Consider the following 15,633-nt stretch of genomic DNA (forward strand, 5'->3'; position numbering starts at 1 on the left):
ATTTTAATTTCCCAGATATTGACTGGAATTTGTGGGTTGGTCACTCACACACTAGCAAGGCTTTTGTGGATTTATTGGATGATTGTTTTCTACACCAGCATGTTCGGGAGGCAACTAGAGGGAGTAATACTCTTGATCTGATTATCAGTAGTGATTCTTCATGCATTAGGAATCTGCAGATAAATGAACCACTGGGTGGCAGTGATCACAGTGTGCTGAAGTGGGATTTACTCAAGGAGGTAACTACCATCAGAGGTAAAGGGAAGGGTTTTTGCTTTCGTAAAGGAGACTATGCTGGTCTGAGACAGTATTTAAATTCTATACAGTGGGACCAACTGATGATGTTACCAACAGCAAATTCAAAATGGGAAGCATTCAAGGAACTAATCTTGGAAGCTACCAGGCTTTACATACCAACCAAGAAATATTGTTCAAGGTTCAGGCCTAAATGGTTGTCAGATGAACTAATGAGACATATGGCAGAGAAGAAAAATGCATGGGATACATACAAATTAACACGTGACACAGAAGCCTATGATAGATATAAGTTGGTCTGTAACCAAGTCACAAAGGAGATTAGGCAGGCAAAGGCAGATTATGAGAAATCCTTGGCAAAGGATGCAAAGAAAAACAGAAAAGAGTTCTCTACCTATTTAAACTCAAGAAGGAAAGGGATGAATCAGATTGGTCCACTGGATGTTGATGGTTCAACAGTTGAGGATCCAGCTCAGGTGGCTAACAATCTAAACGAGTATTTTGCATCTACATTCACACATGAGGAGTTATTCAGGAAGGGGAATGTCGTAGGTGAAGTAAACATTGGCAGTGAGCTAGATGATTTTCTAATAACTGAGAGGAAAGTGGAGGAGAAATTGTTGAGGATAAACATAAAAAAGGCACCCGGGGTGGATGGGATCTATCCAGTTATATTAAAGGAGGCAGCAAAGGAAGTAAGCAAACCCCTAGCCATAATTATGAGAGCTTCTTTGGACTCAGGTGAGGTACCCATGGACTGGAGATGTGCAAATGTAACCCCAATTCACAAAGGAGGATCAAAGGCTGACACAAGTAATTAGAGACCTGTTAATTTAACTTCGGTTCCAGGAAAATTAATGGAGGCACTGGTTAAAGAAGCACTGCAGGATCATCTGGACAAGAATTCAGTTATAGCTCAGACACAGCATGGGTTTGTTAAGGGCAGGTCTTGTCTGACCAGTTTGATTGGATACTATGATGTAGTCACAAAAGAACTGGATGCAGGGAATAACTTTGATATTATATATTTGGATCTTAGAAAGGCTTTTGATACTGTTGCGCATGGAAGACTGCTGCACAAATTGGAGAAGTGTGGCATTCGAGGCAAATTGCTGCTATGGATAAAGGGATGGTTGAGTGGCAGAAGACAGAGAGTGGTAATCAATGGACACTGCTCAACGTGGACTAATGTTATTAGTGGAGTTCCTCAGGGTTCAGTGTTGGGTCCATTGTTGTTTTCTGTATTTATAAATGATATTGATGATGGTGTATCAGGCTTAATGTCCAAGTTTGCAGACGATACAAAGGTTGGCAGGGTTGTTAAGGACACTACTGATACTATGCTGCTGCAACAGGATCTGGAAAGGTTGAGCAGATGGGCTGAGAGGTGGCAAATGAAGTTTAACATTGACAAATGTAAAGTACTACATATGGGAAACAGTAACCCCAGATCAACGTATCAACTCTGTGGTACTACGCTGACAGTGGTAGAGAATGAAAAGGACCTGGGGGTAATTGTGCAGGCAGACATGAAGTTCTCTGAGCAGTGCAGACGAGCTGCAAGAGTAGCTCATGGTGTCTTGTCAATGATATACAGGAATTTTTCTAGCAGGGACAGGGATGTGATTATTCCCTTGTATAAGGCATTGGTCAGGCCACACCTTGAGTACTGTATAGAGGTCTGGAGGCCTCATTTCAAGAAGGATGTAGAGCTGCTGGAACGAGTACAGAGAAGGGCAACAAGATTAGTGAATGGAACAAAGGGTTGCTCTTACGAAGAAAGGCTTAAGTTTTGCAAATTACAGAGCCTGGAGACTAGGCATCGCCGAGGTGATCTGATAGAGGTGTACAAGGCTTTGAATGGCTTGAGCATGCTCAATGCCGATGGAATTCTTCCTCTTGCTCAGAATAATCACCTGAGAGGGCATAAATTCAAATTGAGGAAGGACGGATGTCGGATAGATGTGCGGAAATTCGCCTTTAGCCAGCGGGCAGTTGGTTTGTGGAATAGACTTCCATCGCTTGTTGTTGAAGTTGATAGCCTAAACAAATTTAAGGCTCAGCTGGACAGGTATTTCGAACGAATTGAGGGGTGAAATGGGAGTAGTGGTTGTTTTTTTGTTTTTTTTTTTTTTCTTTTATTTTGGCTGATGCTGAATAAGCTTGCTTTCTTGCATCATATGCCTCTACTAATGCTAATGCTAATGCTAATGATCTGATTATCAGTAGTGATTCTTCATGTATTAAGAATCTGCATGTAAATGAACCACTAGGTGGCAGTGATCACAGTGTGCTGAAGTGGGATTTACTCAAAGAGGTGACTACAATTATGGATAAAGGGAAGGGTTATTGCTTTCGTAAAGGCGGCTACGATGGACTGAGACAGTATTTAAATTCTATACAGTGGGACCAACTGATGATGTTACCAACAGCAAATTCAAAATGGGAAGCATTCAAAGAACTTATCTTGGAACCTACTAGGCTTTACATACCAACTAAGAAATATTGTTCAACGTTTAGGCCTAAGTGGATGTCAGATGAACTAATGAGACATATGGCAGAGAAGAAAAATGCATGGGATACATACAAATTAACACGTGACACAGAAGCCTATGATAGATACAAGTTGATCTGTAACCAAGTTACAAAGGAGGTTTGGTAGGCGAAGGCAGATTACGAGAAATCTTTGGCAAGGGATGCAAAGAAAAACAGCAAAGAGTTCTTTACTTATGTGAACTCTAGAAGGAAGTGGATGAATCAGATTGGTCCACTTGATATCTATGGGTCAATTGTTGATGATTCTGCTCAGGTAGCTAACAAACTAAATGAATATTTTGCATCGACATTCACACATGAGGAGTTATTCAGCGAGGGGAATGCCAGAGGTGTATTCAACTCTGGCAGTAAGTTAGAGAATCTTGTAATAACTGAGAGTAAAGTGGAGAAGAAATTGTTGAAGATAAACACAAGAAAGGCACCTGGGGCAGATGGGATCTATCCAGTTATATTAAAGGAGGCAGCAAAGGAAGTAAGCAAACACTTAACCATAATTATGAGAGCTTCCTTGGACTCAGGGGAAGTACCCATGGACTGGAGATGTGCGAATGTGACCCCAATTCACAAAGGAGGATCAAAGGGCGACACAAGTAATTATAGACCTGTTAGTTTAACTTCTGTTCCCGGAAAATTAATGGAGGCACTTAAAGAAGCACTGCAGGATCATCTAGACAAGACTTCAGTTATAGCTCGGACACAGCATGGTTTTGTTAAGGGGAAGTCTTGCCTGACCAATTTGATTGGATACTATGATGCAGTCACAAAAGAACTGGATGCAGGGAATAACTTTGATATTATATGCTTGGATCTTAGAAAGGCTTTTGATACTGTTGCACATGGAAGACTGCTGTACAAATTGGAGCAGTGTGGCATTGGAGGCAAATTGCTGCTATGGATAAAGGGGTGATTGAGGGGGAGAAGACAGAGAGTGGTAATCAATGGACACTGCTCATCGTGGACTCGTGTTATTAGTGGAGTCCCTCAGGGTTCAGTATTGGGTCCATTATTGTTTTCTGTATTTATAAATGATATTGATGATGGTATATCAAGCTTAATGTCCAAGTTTGCAGACGATACGAAGGTTGGCATGGTTGTCAAGGACACTACTGACACTATGCTGCTGCAACAGGATCTGGAAAGGTTGAGCAGATGGGCTGAGAGGTGGCAAATGAAGTTTAACATTGACAAATATAAAGTACTACATATGGGAAACAGCAACCCCAGAGTAACGTATCAACTCTGTGGTACTACACTGACAGTGGTAGAGAATGAAAGGGACATGGGGGTGGTTGTGCAGGCAGATATGAAGTTTTCTGAGCAGTGCAGATGGGCTGCAAGAGTAGCTCATGGTGTATTGTCAATGATATATAGGAATTTTTTAAGCAGGGATAAGGAGGTGATTATTCCCTTGTATAAGGCAATGGTCAGGCCACACCTAGAATACTGTATACAGGTCTGGAGGCCTCATTTCAAGAAGGATGTAGAGATGCTGGAACGAGTACAGAGAAGGGCAACAAGATTAGTGAATGGAACAAAGGGGTGCTCTTACGAAGAAAGTCTTAAGTTTTGCAAATTACAGTGTCTGGAGACTAGGCACCAGCGAGGTGATCTGATAGAGGTGTATAAAGCCTTGAATGGTTTTAGCATGCTCAAAGCTGATGGGATTCTTCCTCTTCCTCAGAATAATCACCTGAGAGGGCATAAATTCAAATTGAGGAAAGACAGATGTAGGATAGACGTGAGGAAATTTGCCTTTAACCAGTGGGTGGTTTGTTGGTTGGTGGAACAGACTTCCATCCCTTGTCGTGGAAGTTGATAGCCTAAATAAGTTTAAGGCTCAGCTGGACAGGTATTTTGGACGGAACAGAGGGGTGAAGTGGAAGTGGTTATTTTTATTTATTTATTTATGATTATTATTATTATTATTATTATTTATTTTTTTTATATTTTTGGCTGATGCTGCATAAGCTTGCTTTCTTGCATCAAATGCCTCTACTAATGCTAATACAGTACAGAATGCTGTATATATATATATTGTTCAGAAAACTGACTTGTCTCATATCTCAATCTTTCAAATTGTTTGACACCTGCATTATACCAAAAGGTTATGATTTCAGACTACACATTCTGAATGAAATGAATCAATAATTTCAAATTAAGCTATTGTATCAAAACATGGTTTCTTCTCTCTGGAGTGATTGTGTGTGTTTTTCGCCTCGAAAGCAACACAAAAGTGCTATGTGTCAATTGCAAGGGAAATATCATGATACAATTTCATGTTTATAAATTTTGACCAACGGCCCAAGGAATAAAGGAATAATAAAAATAAGTTAATCACATAGAAAAATCAACAAAAAAATATACTGCCACAATGTTGATGCATTCTTCCTATATCTGTGTTTGAATTTTGACAAATCATGATTGGTTAGATTTATTGTCCAAAAACTGACAATCTACAGTCCCTGTAGTTGCTGGATTTCAATATTGCCCTTGTAATGACATATCTGTTCATTTCCTTTTAGTTTACATTATATTGTATAAACAGTTATATGTTATTATTATAATGCTGCTTGTTGCTTAAATTCCTTTTTATTAATTAATAAAAATTAGATATTTCCTTACACACATACTGTCCAAAATACTAGAAAACTTTCTTTGTTATGAGAAATCGTGCATTCATAGCAAGGATTTCACTAGCATGCAATATTTTTATTGTAGCAGCAGGCTGTATTCCAACATAGTTAAGATAAAATGTTTGTCAACCAGATACTGTATTCTGAAATATCACAAAACTTATTTATGGAAAGGTTGAGGTTCCATTACTATGCAGACCACAAGAAATTGCTACACTTTACTAACATTTAAACCAATTTGGGGACACACATTATGGATTGTGAAGTTGTTATTCTTAAGGTTTCCAGTGTTGTCTGGAAAGAAGTCTCAGATGGGAGGATGCACATGGTCTTTCATATTATTGTACTGCGGTACTCTTTGGCACTTTGCTTTCTCATTTGAGTAGTACACCTAACCGTATCATGAGAATATCCTGCATCATAGTTTCCATCCTCACAGGGTTGGACTGTTGAAGCAACGTGTGCATCAACCATCAGTTTATGACATTAGTGCTGCACATGCCACTTTCCATTCCTACAAGAAAGTAGGAAGCATAATTTATTTGGTTGTAGCACTTTTATTCTGTTTGCCAGTCACCTGGTCAAAGTATAAGCAATATTAGTGATCACAACTAAACTTGAGCGATCAACAAGTTTGAGTTTTTGTAAATCCAAACACTTTAAATATATTTATAGTATAGCATAAAATACTTCAAGTAATACAGATTTCACATTTTTTGGTCCTTAGGTGACACTTGCTCTTGCATTCACATGGCATAGTTATTAACCTGGAAGGAACACCTGGGAACAAGAATTAATTTTGGCTCTCACTGGGCCAAAAGAGAAAAAAATTACTGACACTAATCATAACTCTGCTGTGCTCTTTGAGGTTGCCCAAACAAACAGAAAAAATGTAAACAAAATTTAAACAAACAGGAAAAATAAGACAAATAGCACCATTACTGTCAAAATAGAAAGAACTGATATGTGTACATGTACAATCTACTCCAACTTTTTTATTAATACACTCTACCAGTGAAAAGACCATTAGGAAATTACCATTTCTGATTCAGAAAATGCCAATAACTGTATCTCCTAAATCAGTCAAAAGACTTAGATCGGGAGAAATATTAGTCAAAATGACTTGCCCAAATCATACTGAGAGACTACTGAAAGCAAATTTTGAAGAACTACCAGTTACAATCAATCTATATAGACCTTTTAGAATGTCAAAACAAGTGATCTCAGATCTGAGATTCTTCTTTTGACTTACTTCTAAAACATCAAGGTGTCAAACCTAAGACCTTCATGTCTTAGAAGTGGAAATATTAGAAGAGCTGAAAGAATAGCAGGTCATAGGAATGAAAAGAATAGATATCTCTCAAAAGGGAAGTAAATATCATCTTCACACAAACTGTATATTAGTATTAGTAATGGTTATATGGGGCAAGGAAGCCTAAGGCTTTTGCAGCATCGGCCAAAAAAAAAAAATAAATAAAATAAAATTTAAAAATAACTAAATTAAATTAAAAAATAATAAATAAAAATAAAAAAATAATACTACTACTAATAATAAAATCAAATAAAATAAATAATTAATAAATAATAATGAGAGAAAACAAAATAGATAACCTATGCATTTACCTCCTACTCCCATAGGTAACTATCAAGCTGACCTTTGGATTTCCCCAAACTCTCAGCCTCTACCATAGCTAAAATAAAACTTCCTACATTCTGGTCTAAACATCTCTCCCTGTAACTTGAATTTATGGCCCCTAGTTCTAGAATCATTTATATGAAAATGTGTTAAAATGTCATCTTCATTCATTTTACTATTGCCTCTCAGAGCCTTAAAACACCTCAGTCAAGTTGCCTCTAGGGTTTATAGTTCCAAGCTCTGAAACCTATATATTCGAAGTCTTTCCTCATAAGGATGTCCTTTTTCCAATCTCTCCAGGTGAGTTACCCATCTCCGGACCCTGTCAAGAAGCTTGATTTTTTTTTTTTTTTTATGGTGCGGTCTTCACACTTGAACACAGTATTCCAAGTGTGGTCTAACAATAGCCTTATATAATGCGATTATGATGTCCTTATCTCTACTAGCAAATGTCCGATAAATCCTCTATAGCAGGGGTGGGCAACAGCCGGCCCGCGGGCCACACCCAGCCTGCGACGATGTTGAATCCGGCCCCCTCGGTAAATGCGTAAATATAGAAAATCCATACCTGACTACACTCACCGTAAACGTTCGGCTTAATTCGGTTCAATATCGAATTAAGAACCGAATTCTTAATTCGGTTCTTAATTCGGTTAGATATCTCTCAAAAGGGAAGTAAATATCATCTTCACACAAACTGTATATTAGTATTAGTAATGGTTATATGGGGCAAGGAAGCCTAAGGCTTTTGCAGCATCGGCCAAAAAAAAAAAATAAATAAAATAAAATTTAAAAATAACTAAATTAAATTAAAAAATAATAAATAAAAATAAAAAAATAATACTACTACTAATAATAAAATCAAATAAAATAAATAATTAATAAATAATAATGAGAGAAAACAAAATAGATAACCTATGCATTTACCTCCTACTCCCATAGGTAACTATCAAGCTGACCTTTGGATTTCCCCAAACTCTCAGCCTCTACCATAGCTAAAATAAAACTTCCTACATTCTGGTCTAAACATCTCTCCCTGTAACTTGAATTTATGGCCCCTAGTTCTAGAATCATTTATATGAAAATGTGTTAAAATGTCATCTTCATTCATTTTACTATTGCCTCTCAGAGCCTTAAAACACCTCAGTCAAGTTGCCTCTAGGGTTTATAGTTCCAAGCTCTGAAACCTATATATTCGAAGTCTTTCCTCATAAGGATGTCCTTTTTCCAATCTCTCCAGGTGAGTTACCCATCTCCGGACCCTGTCAAGAAGCTTGATTTTTTTTTTTTTTTATGGTGCGGTCTTCACACTTGAACACAGTATTCCAAGTGTGGTCTAACAGTAGCCTTATATAATGCGATTATGATGTCCTTATCTCTACTAGCAAATGTCCGATAAATCCTCTATAGCAGGGGTGGGCAACAGCCGGCCCGCGGGCCACATCCAGCCTGCGACGATGTTGAATCCGGCCCCCTCGGTAAATGCGTAAATATAGAAAATCCATACCTGACTACACTCACCGTAAACGTTCGGCTTAATTCGGTTCAATCGGGAATCGCGGCCAGTACAACAGTAACCAAGTGATTCTACGCAGCGTCAAAGAGTTATTTCCTAATTATTATTGTAGCATCGATCAAACGAAGTTCCTTTGGGTTTGACTTCTTATTGAAAAGGCGCCTCTGTAGCCAGGTGGGAAGAAGCAGCAGTGCGTAGCACACGCTTCTTGATTAGACCGGGGTTCGAGCCCGTCACCACCAAATACGGAGGATGCGGAAAGGTCAGGGAATGACCACCGCACTGGAGCAATATGGCCTTAGTTGCTAATGCTCCTAAAAACCCAATAACAACAACAACATCTTATTGAAAAAAATAATATTGGTGCGAGATATTTTATGTTTTATGCCTTTTCTAATTATTACAATTTTTAATTTAATATAATTTATAGCCCATAAAATGAGCCAATTAAAAAAAAAAAAAGAAAAATTGATGCCGAATGCCGCATTTTCAATGATAATTGGACATTCAGATATTTTTTTTAAAAATACATTAATAATTTGGTAATCCAAGTAATATAACATTTTTTAGGTTCTGATTTTTTTTATTAAATCGTTCAATCTATTCCGGCCCGCATCATGATGCGAAAATTTCATTCGGCCCGCATCATGATACGAAAATTTCATTCGACCCACTGACGAAAAAAGTTGCCCACCCCTGCTCTATAGGATATCATGGGTCTTCTTCGCAACCTGTTTACAATGCTCAGAGAACTTCATGTCTGACTGTATTTTAACTCCCTAGTCTCTTTCTTCCACTACTGACTTTATTTCAACTCCACCAAGTGTATAAGTTATTTTAGGGTTACTGTTCCCCAGGTGTAAGACTTTGCACTTTGCTGGATTAAAGAATAGCTGCCACTTTTCTGATCATCCCTGAAGTCTATCTAGGTCACTCTGAAGAAGCTCTGCTGGCAGTGATCACTAACTACTTTACGAATCTTTACATTATCTGCAAATTTAGACATCACACCCTCTATCCTTTCATTGATGTCATTTAAGAAAATCAAAAATAACAGTGGTCCCAATAGTGATCCTTGGGGAACTCCACTTCTTACATGCTTATGTCTACTAAACTGAACTCAACACTGCACTGGCCAGCCGTACCCACTCCAGGTGAGTTACCCATCTCCGGACCCTGTCAAGAAGCTTGATTTTTTTTTTTTTTTATGGTGCGGTCTTCACACTTGAACACAGTATTCCAAGTGTGGTCTAACAATAGCCTTATATAATGCGATTATGATGTCCTTATCTCTACTAGCAAATGTCCGATAAATCCTCTATAGCAGGGGTGGGCAACAGCCGGCCCGCGGGCCACATCCAGCCTGCGACGATGTTGAATCCGGCCCCCTCGGTAAATGCGTAAATATAGAAAATCCATACCTGACTACACTCACCGTAAACGTTCGGCTTAATTCGGTTCAATCGGGAATCGCGGCCAGTACAACAGTAACCAAGTGATTCTACGCAGCGTCAAAGAGTTATTTCCTAATTATTATTGTAGCATCGATCAAACGAAGTTCCTTTGGGTTTGACTTCTTATTGAAAAGGCGCCTCTGTAGCCAGGTGGGAAGAAGCAGCAGTGCGTAGCACACGCTTCTTGATTAGACCTGGGTTCGAGCCCGTCACCACCAAATACGGAGGATGCGGAAAGGTCAGGGAATGACCACCGCACTGGAGCAATATGGCCTTAGTTGCTAATGCTCCTAAAAACCCAATAACAACAACAACATCTTATTGAAAAAAATAATATTGGTGCGAGATATTTTATGTTTTATGCCTTTTCTAATTATTACAATTTTTAATTTAATATAATTTATAGCCCATAAAATGAGCCAATTAAAAAAAAAAAAGAAAAATTGATGCCGAATGCCGCATTTTCAATGATAATTGGACATTCAGATATTTTTTTTAAAAATACATTAATAATTTGGTAATCCAAGTAATATAACATTTTTTAGGTTCTGATTTTTTTTATTAAATCGTTCAATCTATTCCGGCCCGCATCATGATGCGAAAATTTCATTCGGCCCGCATCATGATACGAAAATTTCATTCGACCCACTGACGAAAAAAGTTGCCCACCCCTGCTCTATAGGATATCATGGGTCCTCTTCGCAACCTGTTTACAATGCTCAGAGAACTTCATGTCTGACTGTATTTTAACTCCCTAGTCTCTTTCTTCCACTACTGACTTTATTTCAACTCCACCAAGTGTATAAGTTATTTTAGGGTTACTGTTCCCCAGGTGTAAGACTTTGCACTTTGCTGGATTAAAGAATAGCTGCCACTTTTCTGATCATCCCTGAAGTCTATCTAGGTCACTCTGAAGAAGCTCTGCTGGCAGTGATCACTAACTACTTTACGAATCTTTACATTATCTGCAAATTTAGACATCACACCCTCTATCCTTTCATTGATGTCATTTAAGAAAATCAAAAATAACAGTGGTCCCAATAGTGATCCTTGGGGAACTCCACTTCTTACATGCTTATGTCTACCAAACTGAACTCAACACTGCACTGGCCAGCCGTACCCACTCAGGGTAGTATCACAGGGTAGTTCCAGCCATACCCACACTCAGGATAATGGAAAATGAAAAAGCCTGGGTGTAATTGTGCAGTTAGATATGAAGTTCTCTGAGTGGTGCAGTCAGGGGTTTTGTCAGTATACAGGAATTTGCTAGCAGGGATAAGGAGGTAATTATTCCACTGTACAAAGCAATGGTTAGGTGGTTAGGCCACAACTAGAGTATTGTATGCAGGTCTGGAGGCCTTACTTTATGAAGGATATAGATCTTTTGCAGAGGTGTATTGCTAAAAAAAATAGTACTGGAACGCTCGTAAAAAAATAGTACCAGAATGCTCATTCTCCAGAAGACTATATGATTATGCCACATCGACTGTACAGTAACTGAATCAGACTGCAGACTCATGGTTCATTGAGAAACCAGTTCTAGTATTCAGCTCATGGCAAATCAAAATGCAGCACTGGATCCAGCTCTCATTCGCTGGATCTCTTTATCTAACACATTGTACTTCAGTAAGAAACGTTCAAGTTTCATTGCGAAATTTATATTTTTGTTTTGAAATAAATTTTTAAACTAATCTATTAATTTTAAAGATTACTATTAATATATATTTTTAGTAGCAATGGGTAAAATAGATATTTCTCCCTCCTCTTTGATTATGCCGTTGTTTCATAATATTAGGTGTATAAATTTAATTATTTTCTATTATGACATTTAGAAAAAAGTACCGGAACGTCGTTCTGGTGCGTTCTGGCCCGAATACACCACTGATTTGCTGGAACGGGCACAGTGAATGGCATCCAGATTTTTGAAGGGAACAAAAAGGTGCTCTTACCTGGAAAGGCTTCAGTTCTGCTAATTGCAAAATCTAGGCACCTGGAAGTGATCTGATTGAGGTGTTTAAGGCCTTGAATAGATTGAGTAAGCTGAATGTGAATGGCATTCTTCCTATTGCTGAGACTATACACATGAGGGGGCATAACTTGAAGTTGAGAAGGGATGGTTGATTGTTGGAATAGGCTTCAATCTGTTGTTGTGGAAATCAATGGTTTGAATAAATTCAAGGAAGAACTAGACAAATTCTTGGAGTTAAGGATGGTTAAAGTGTGCGTGATTTTTTTTTTTTTTTTTTTTTTTGGCTGATATAAGCTTGCTTTCTTGCATCATTTGCTATTACTAGTACAATTGTGTTTATTTCTTATACTACTAGTAGTAACAGTATTAATACCAAAAAAACAAAAAATAAAATAAAATAAAATAAATAATTAATTAATAAAAAATAATAAATAAGTAAATAATAAAATAAAATACCTATTGGACTCTATCCCACTAGATATTTATCCAGATCTCCTTAGGATATCTCCAAGCCTCAGTTGTAGAGACTGACAGCTTAAATATGAAATTATTATTTAATATAACTGAAGGCTTTGAAGGTAGAAAATTTATAACTCAGTGTTATGCCATTTTGGCACATTTGCTTGCTCTTTATTATTGTTATATATATTTTTTTAAATTTAACATTGTCTGCTTTCCTTTCTGGTACAGTAATCAGTGTCTTTTGAGTGTGTTTAACATGGCTTCAAAAAATTACATTAATGGTATCATTATTATTACCTCTTTCTTCTCCTAATGAGTTTTTTTCAATCCCATGATGGGTATTGGTACCAGGTGCATGGGTTGTTATTATGTATGGTTAATATTACTGGTCAAGGAACTCTCTGACTATCTTATGAGTGTTTAGGATTGCAGTATTCTTAGATTTCCCTGAAAAGTTTTTCTCTGGGAGGCTTATTGCTGCTAGGTTCTTTTGGAGGCTCTTTAGCATCACAGAATTGTGATTATGACCATTCTTGTAGACAGGTCTGTGTACTTCTTGATCTTTTCCTCATAAGTTTTCTGGAGGGTACTGGTGTTGGGCACCACTAGGTCAATCAGGTGGGTAGCCCTTTCCTTTTTTTTTTATTAGGGTTATGCCTGGTCTGTTGTGTGGGATTGTCTTGGCCGTTATTATGGTTTAGTCCCAGTATAGTCAAGTAGCGAATCAACAGCAGGGATTCATAAAAAAGGAATGAAAATGTTGAAACTTACATCTAACATAATAGCAGGGTTTTTTTCAGCTCAAAAATACCATGTTATGTGAAATTTTCCGCAATTCTCAAACCATGTTATATAAGTATCGTATTGTGCTAGGATTGCTGCAATTCTCAAACTGTGTTAGAGCGAAACTGTGTTGTAGAAGTACTGTGTTATATTGGAGTTGCCTGTACTTAGTTCTGGATCATGAGTATGAATCCTTTTATCTTGGGGTAGAGCCTTCCAACTGTGAGCCATGTGTTGGAAGCCATCTTATGTATATAGTCTTTATGGTGGTCATTGCAGTATCTGCCATGGAGTGCCTTCTTCTCCTCTTTCTGTCCATGTGAGTGGAATCTCCTCTTAGAAGTTGAATGGTGTGTGTCATTTGTCCTTATGGTTTGGTAGATTGGCATTGTGCTTTCCTGGAATTACTTCCTTGCTAGTTCTTAATTGCCTTTCTTCTGTTGTTCAATGGGATTTGTCAAACCTCTACCTTCTTCTTTCCAGGCTATGGTCAGTCTCTCGATGGGCAACTTCCAGTGGTTTTGTTTTGTTATTGAAGAAGTTTAGTCATAAAAAATAAAATAAATTGTTTTCTTAATAAACAGAGGAATAACATTATTTACAACTTTCTGTCCAGTTATCGAAGTATGCGAGCTTTCTGTCTGAACCATGTTTCCCAACTGAAATGCTCATTTGCTTCTGTTGTTGTCATCATCGGAAACAAGCATCTTAGTTTCATCTGTTCACCACAGCATGCAGTTTTTTAGATTTTTGTTTCTTTCAAGTCTTGCTGACTGACAGTGATGATAATTCCTCAAACGAGGGCATTAAAACACATTATAAAAAGTGCATGTGTAAAGAACAATCAGAACTAACATATATTTCCAACATAAAAATTAAATTAAAATAAAATCATTATAAATATATAGTAATGGTAATTATCATGTAATGTAATATAATTTAATATAACATAATAAAATTTAAATTAAAATGAAATCTTTTATTTCACACAAATGTTAAAAATGGATTTGTTCACACGTGTACATAACATATTGAAAATGATGATGGCATCAATAACAAGAACAATTTTGAATTATTTCTTGCTGAATTTTAAGGTTATAAAATGAGGTTACTTTTTCTAAGTGTAATTACTTTTTTAAGTAACGAGCGTGTTGTGTCAGAAGGTTAACTAAATTCCATTACTTTCCTATGCAGATGACCTGAAACTGTGGGCTGTTACCATCAATATATTGAACTGAAAACAGCATTACCTTCTTGATCACCAGATGTGTCATCTCTGGATTTTTATCTGTGGAGGTGTACTCAAAAATAAGACTTTCACAAACAATACAGTTGAATTGAAGCAAAATATTCTGATCTGCATGCATGCTATTGATGAGCATATTCTTTATACAGTTGCATCATACACACTAAAATATAGTGAATGCCAAGTAAAATATATCAATACTCCCAGCACATTCTGTAACAGTTTTAATTAAATTATATATTAATTTTTAATAAAATTGTGTTGCATACAAAGTGAGTACATTTCAATTGGATAAGTGTACAATGTCTTTTTAAAATGTTATTTTCATTCATTTTGTTCTGTACAACAGTAATCATTTGAGATCATCTGAATTTAGAAAGTTTTTAATTTTTCTGCTTTAGATATTACAACTAATTGAAGATAGTGAAAACAATAAGACTATTGCAAGTAAACTTCTGTGTAAAGGTAACATTACTCGCTATTTATACAATCCTGGTTTCACAACTGAAAGATGGAAAAACCTAATGACTGTACTGTGTAAGCAGGACTATGATATGGCTTTAAAAGAATTGCTTGCAGATTTGAGTGTTCAGAATATCATGTTTCAGGTAAGTTTTGGAATCATAATACTATTAGAAAAATCATAACAGCTGTCCATTATGAACAGGGGCACTTCTTAAGTATCTTAAGAAGTGCCTCTGTTCATCAGTGAAGGTAATAACAGATAATAATAATTGTGCAATTATCTGTTATTATCTTTACTGATTATTCTAAATAATCAAAATCTAAGTGTTAATTTGTATGTGTAGGGCAATAGCCTCAGTTATTGTTATTATTATTATTATTATTATTATTAGCCATATGGTGCAAGGAAGCCTGGGGATTATGCTGCACTGGCCAAAAAAAAATTTCCCTATTACCCTGAGAGAGAGAGAGAGAGAGAGAGAGAGAGAGAGAGAGAGAGAGAGAGAGAGAGAGAGAGAGAGAGAGAGAGAGAGAGAGAGAGAGAAGTAGAAAGGAATCACCAAGAAACAAGAAAGGGAAGAATGATGATATCCAGTTCAGGACCCTGGGGTGTGCCAAGCCCACTCACCAGATGTGAGCCCCTGGAGTTTGTGCATAG

At 37.2% G+C, this 15,633-nt stretch overlaps 1 protein-coding gene across 5 annotated transcripts in view; it reads left to right on the forward strand.

Moving 5' to 3' along the window:
* Positions 1–15,633, forward strand: part of LOC150082988 (uncharacterized) — a 1,785,507-nt gene that overhangs the window by 711,669 nt on the left and 1,058,205 nt on the right. For all 5 annotated transcript variants that reach the window (XM_090377722.1, XM_090377724.1, XM_090377725.1 and 2 more), the window contains one exon: positions 14,912–15,118. In XM_090377722.1, the coding sequence (XP_090233848.1) occupies positions 14,912–15,118 (207 nt within the window). The remainder of the gene's footprint in view (positions 1–14,911; positions 15,119–15,633) is intronic.

This window comes from Mastigoproctus giganteus, chromosome 7 (genome assembly GCF_048544385.1).
Source record: "Mastigoproctus giganteus isolate SK-2022 chromosome 7, ASM4854438v1, whole genome shotgun sequence".
NCBI classification, from domain to species: domain Eukaryota; kingdom Metazoa; phylum Arthropoda; class Arachnida; order Uropygi; family Thelyphonidae; genus Mastigoproctus; species Mastigoproctus giganteus.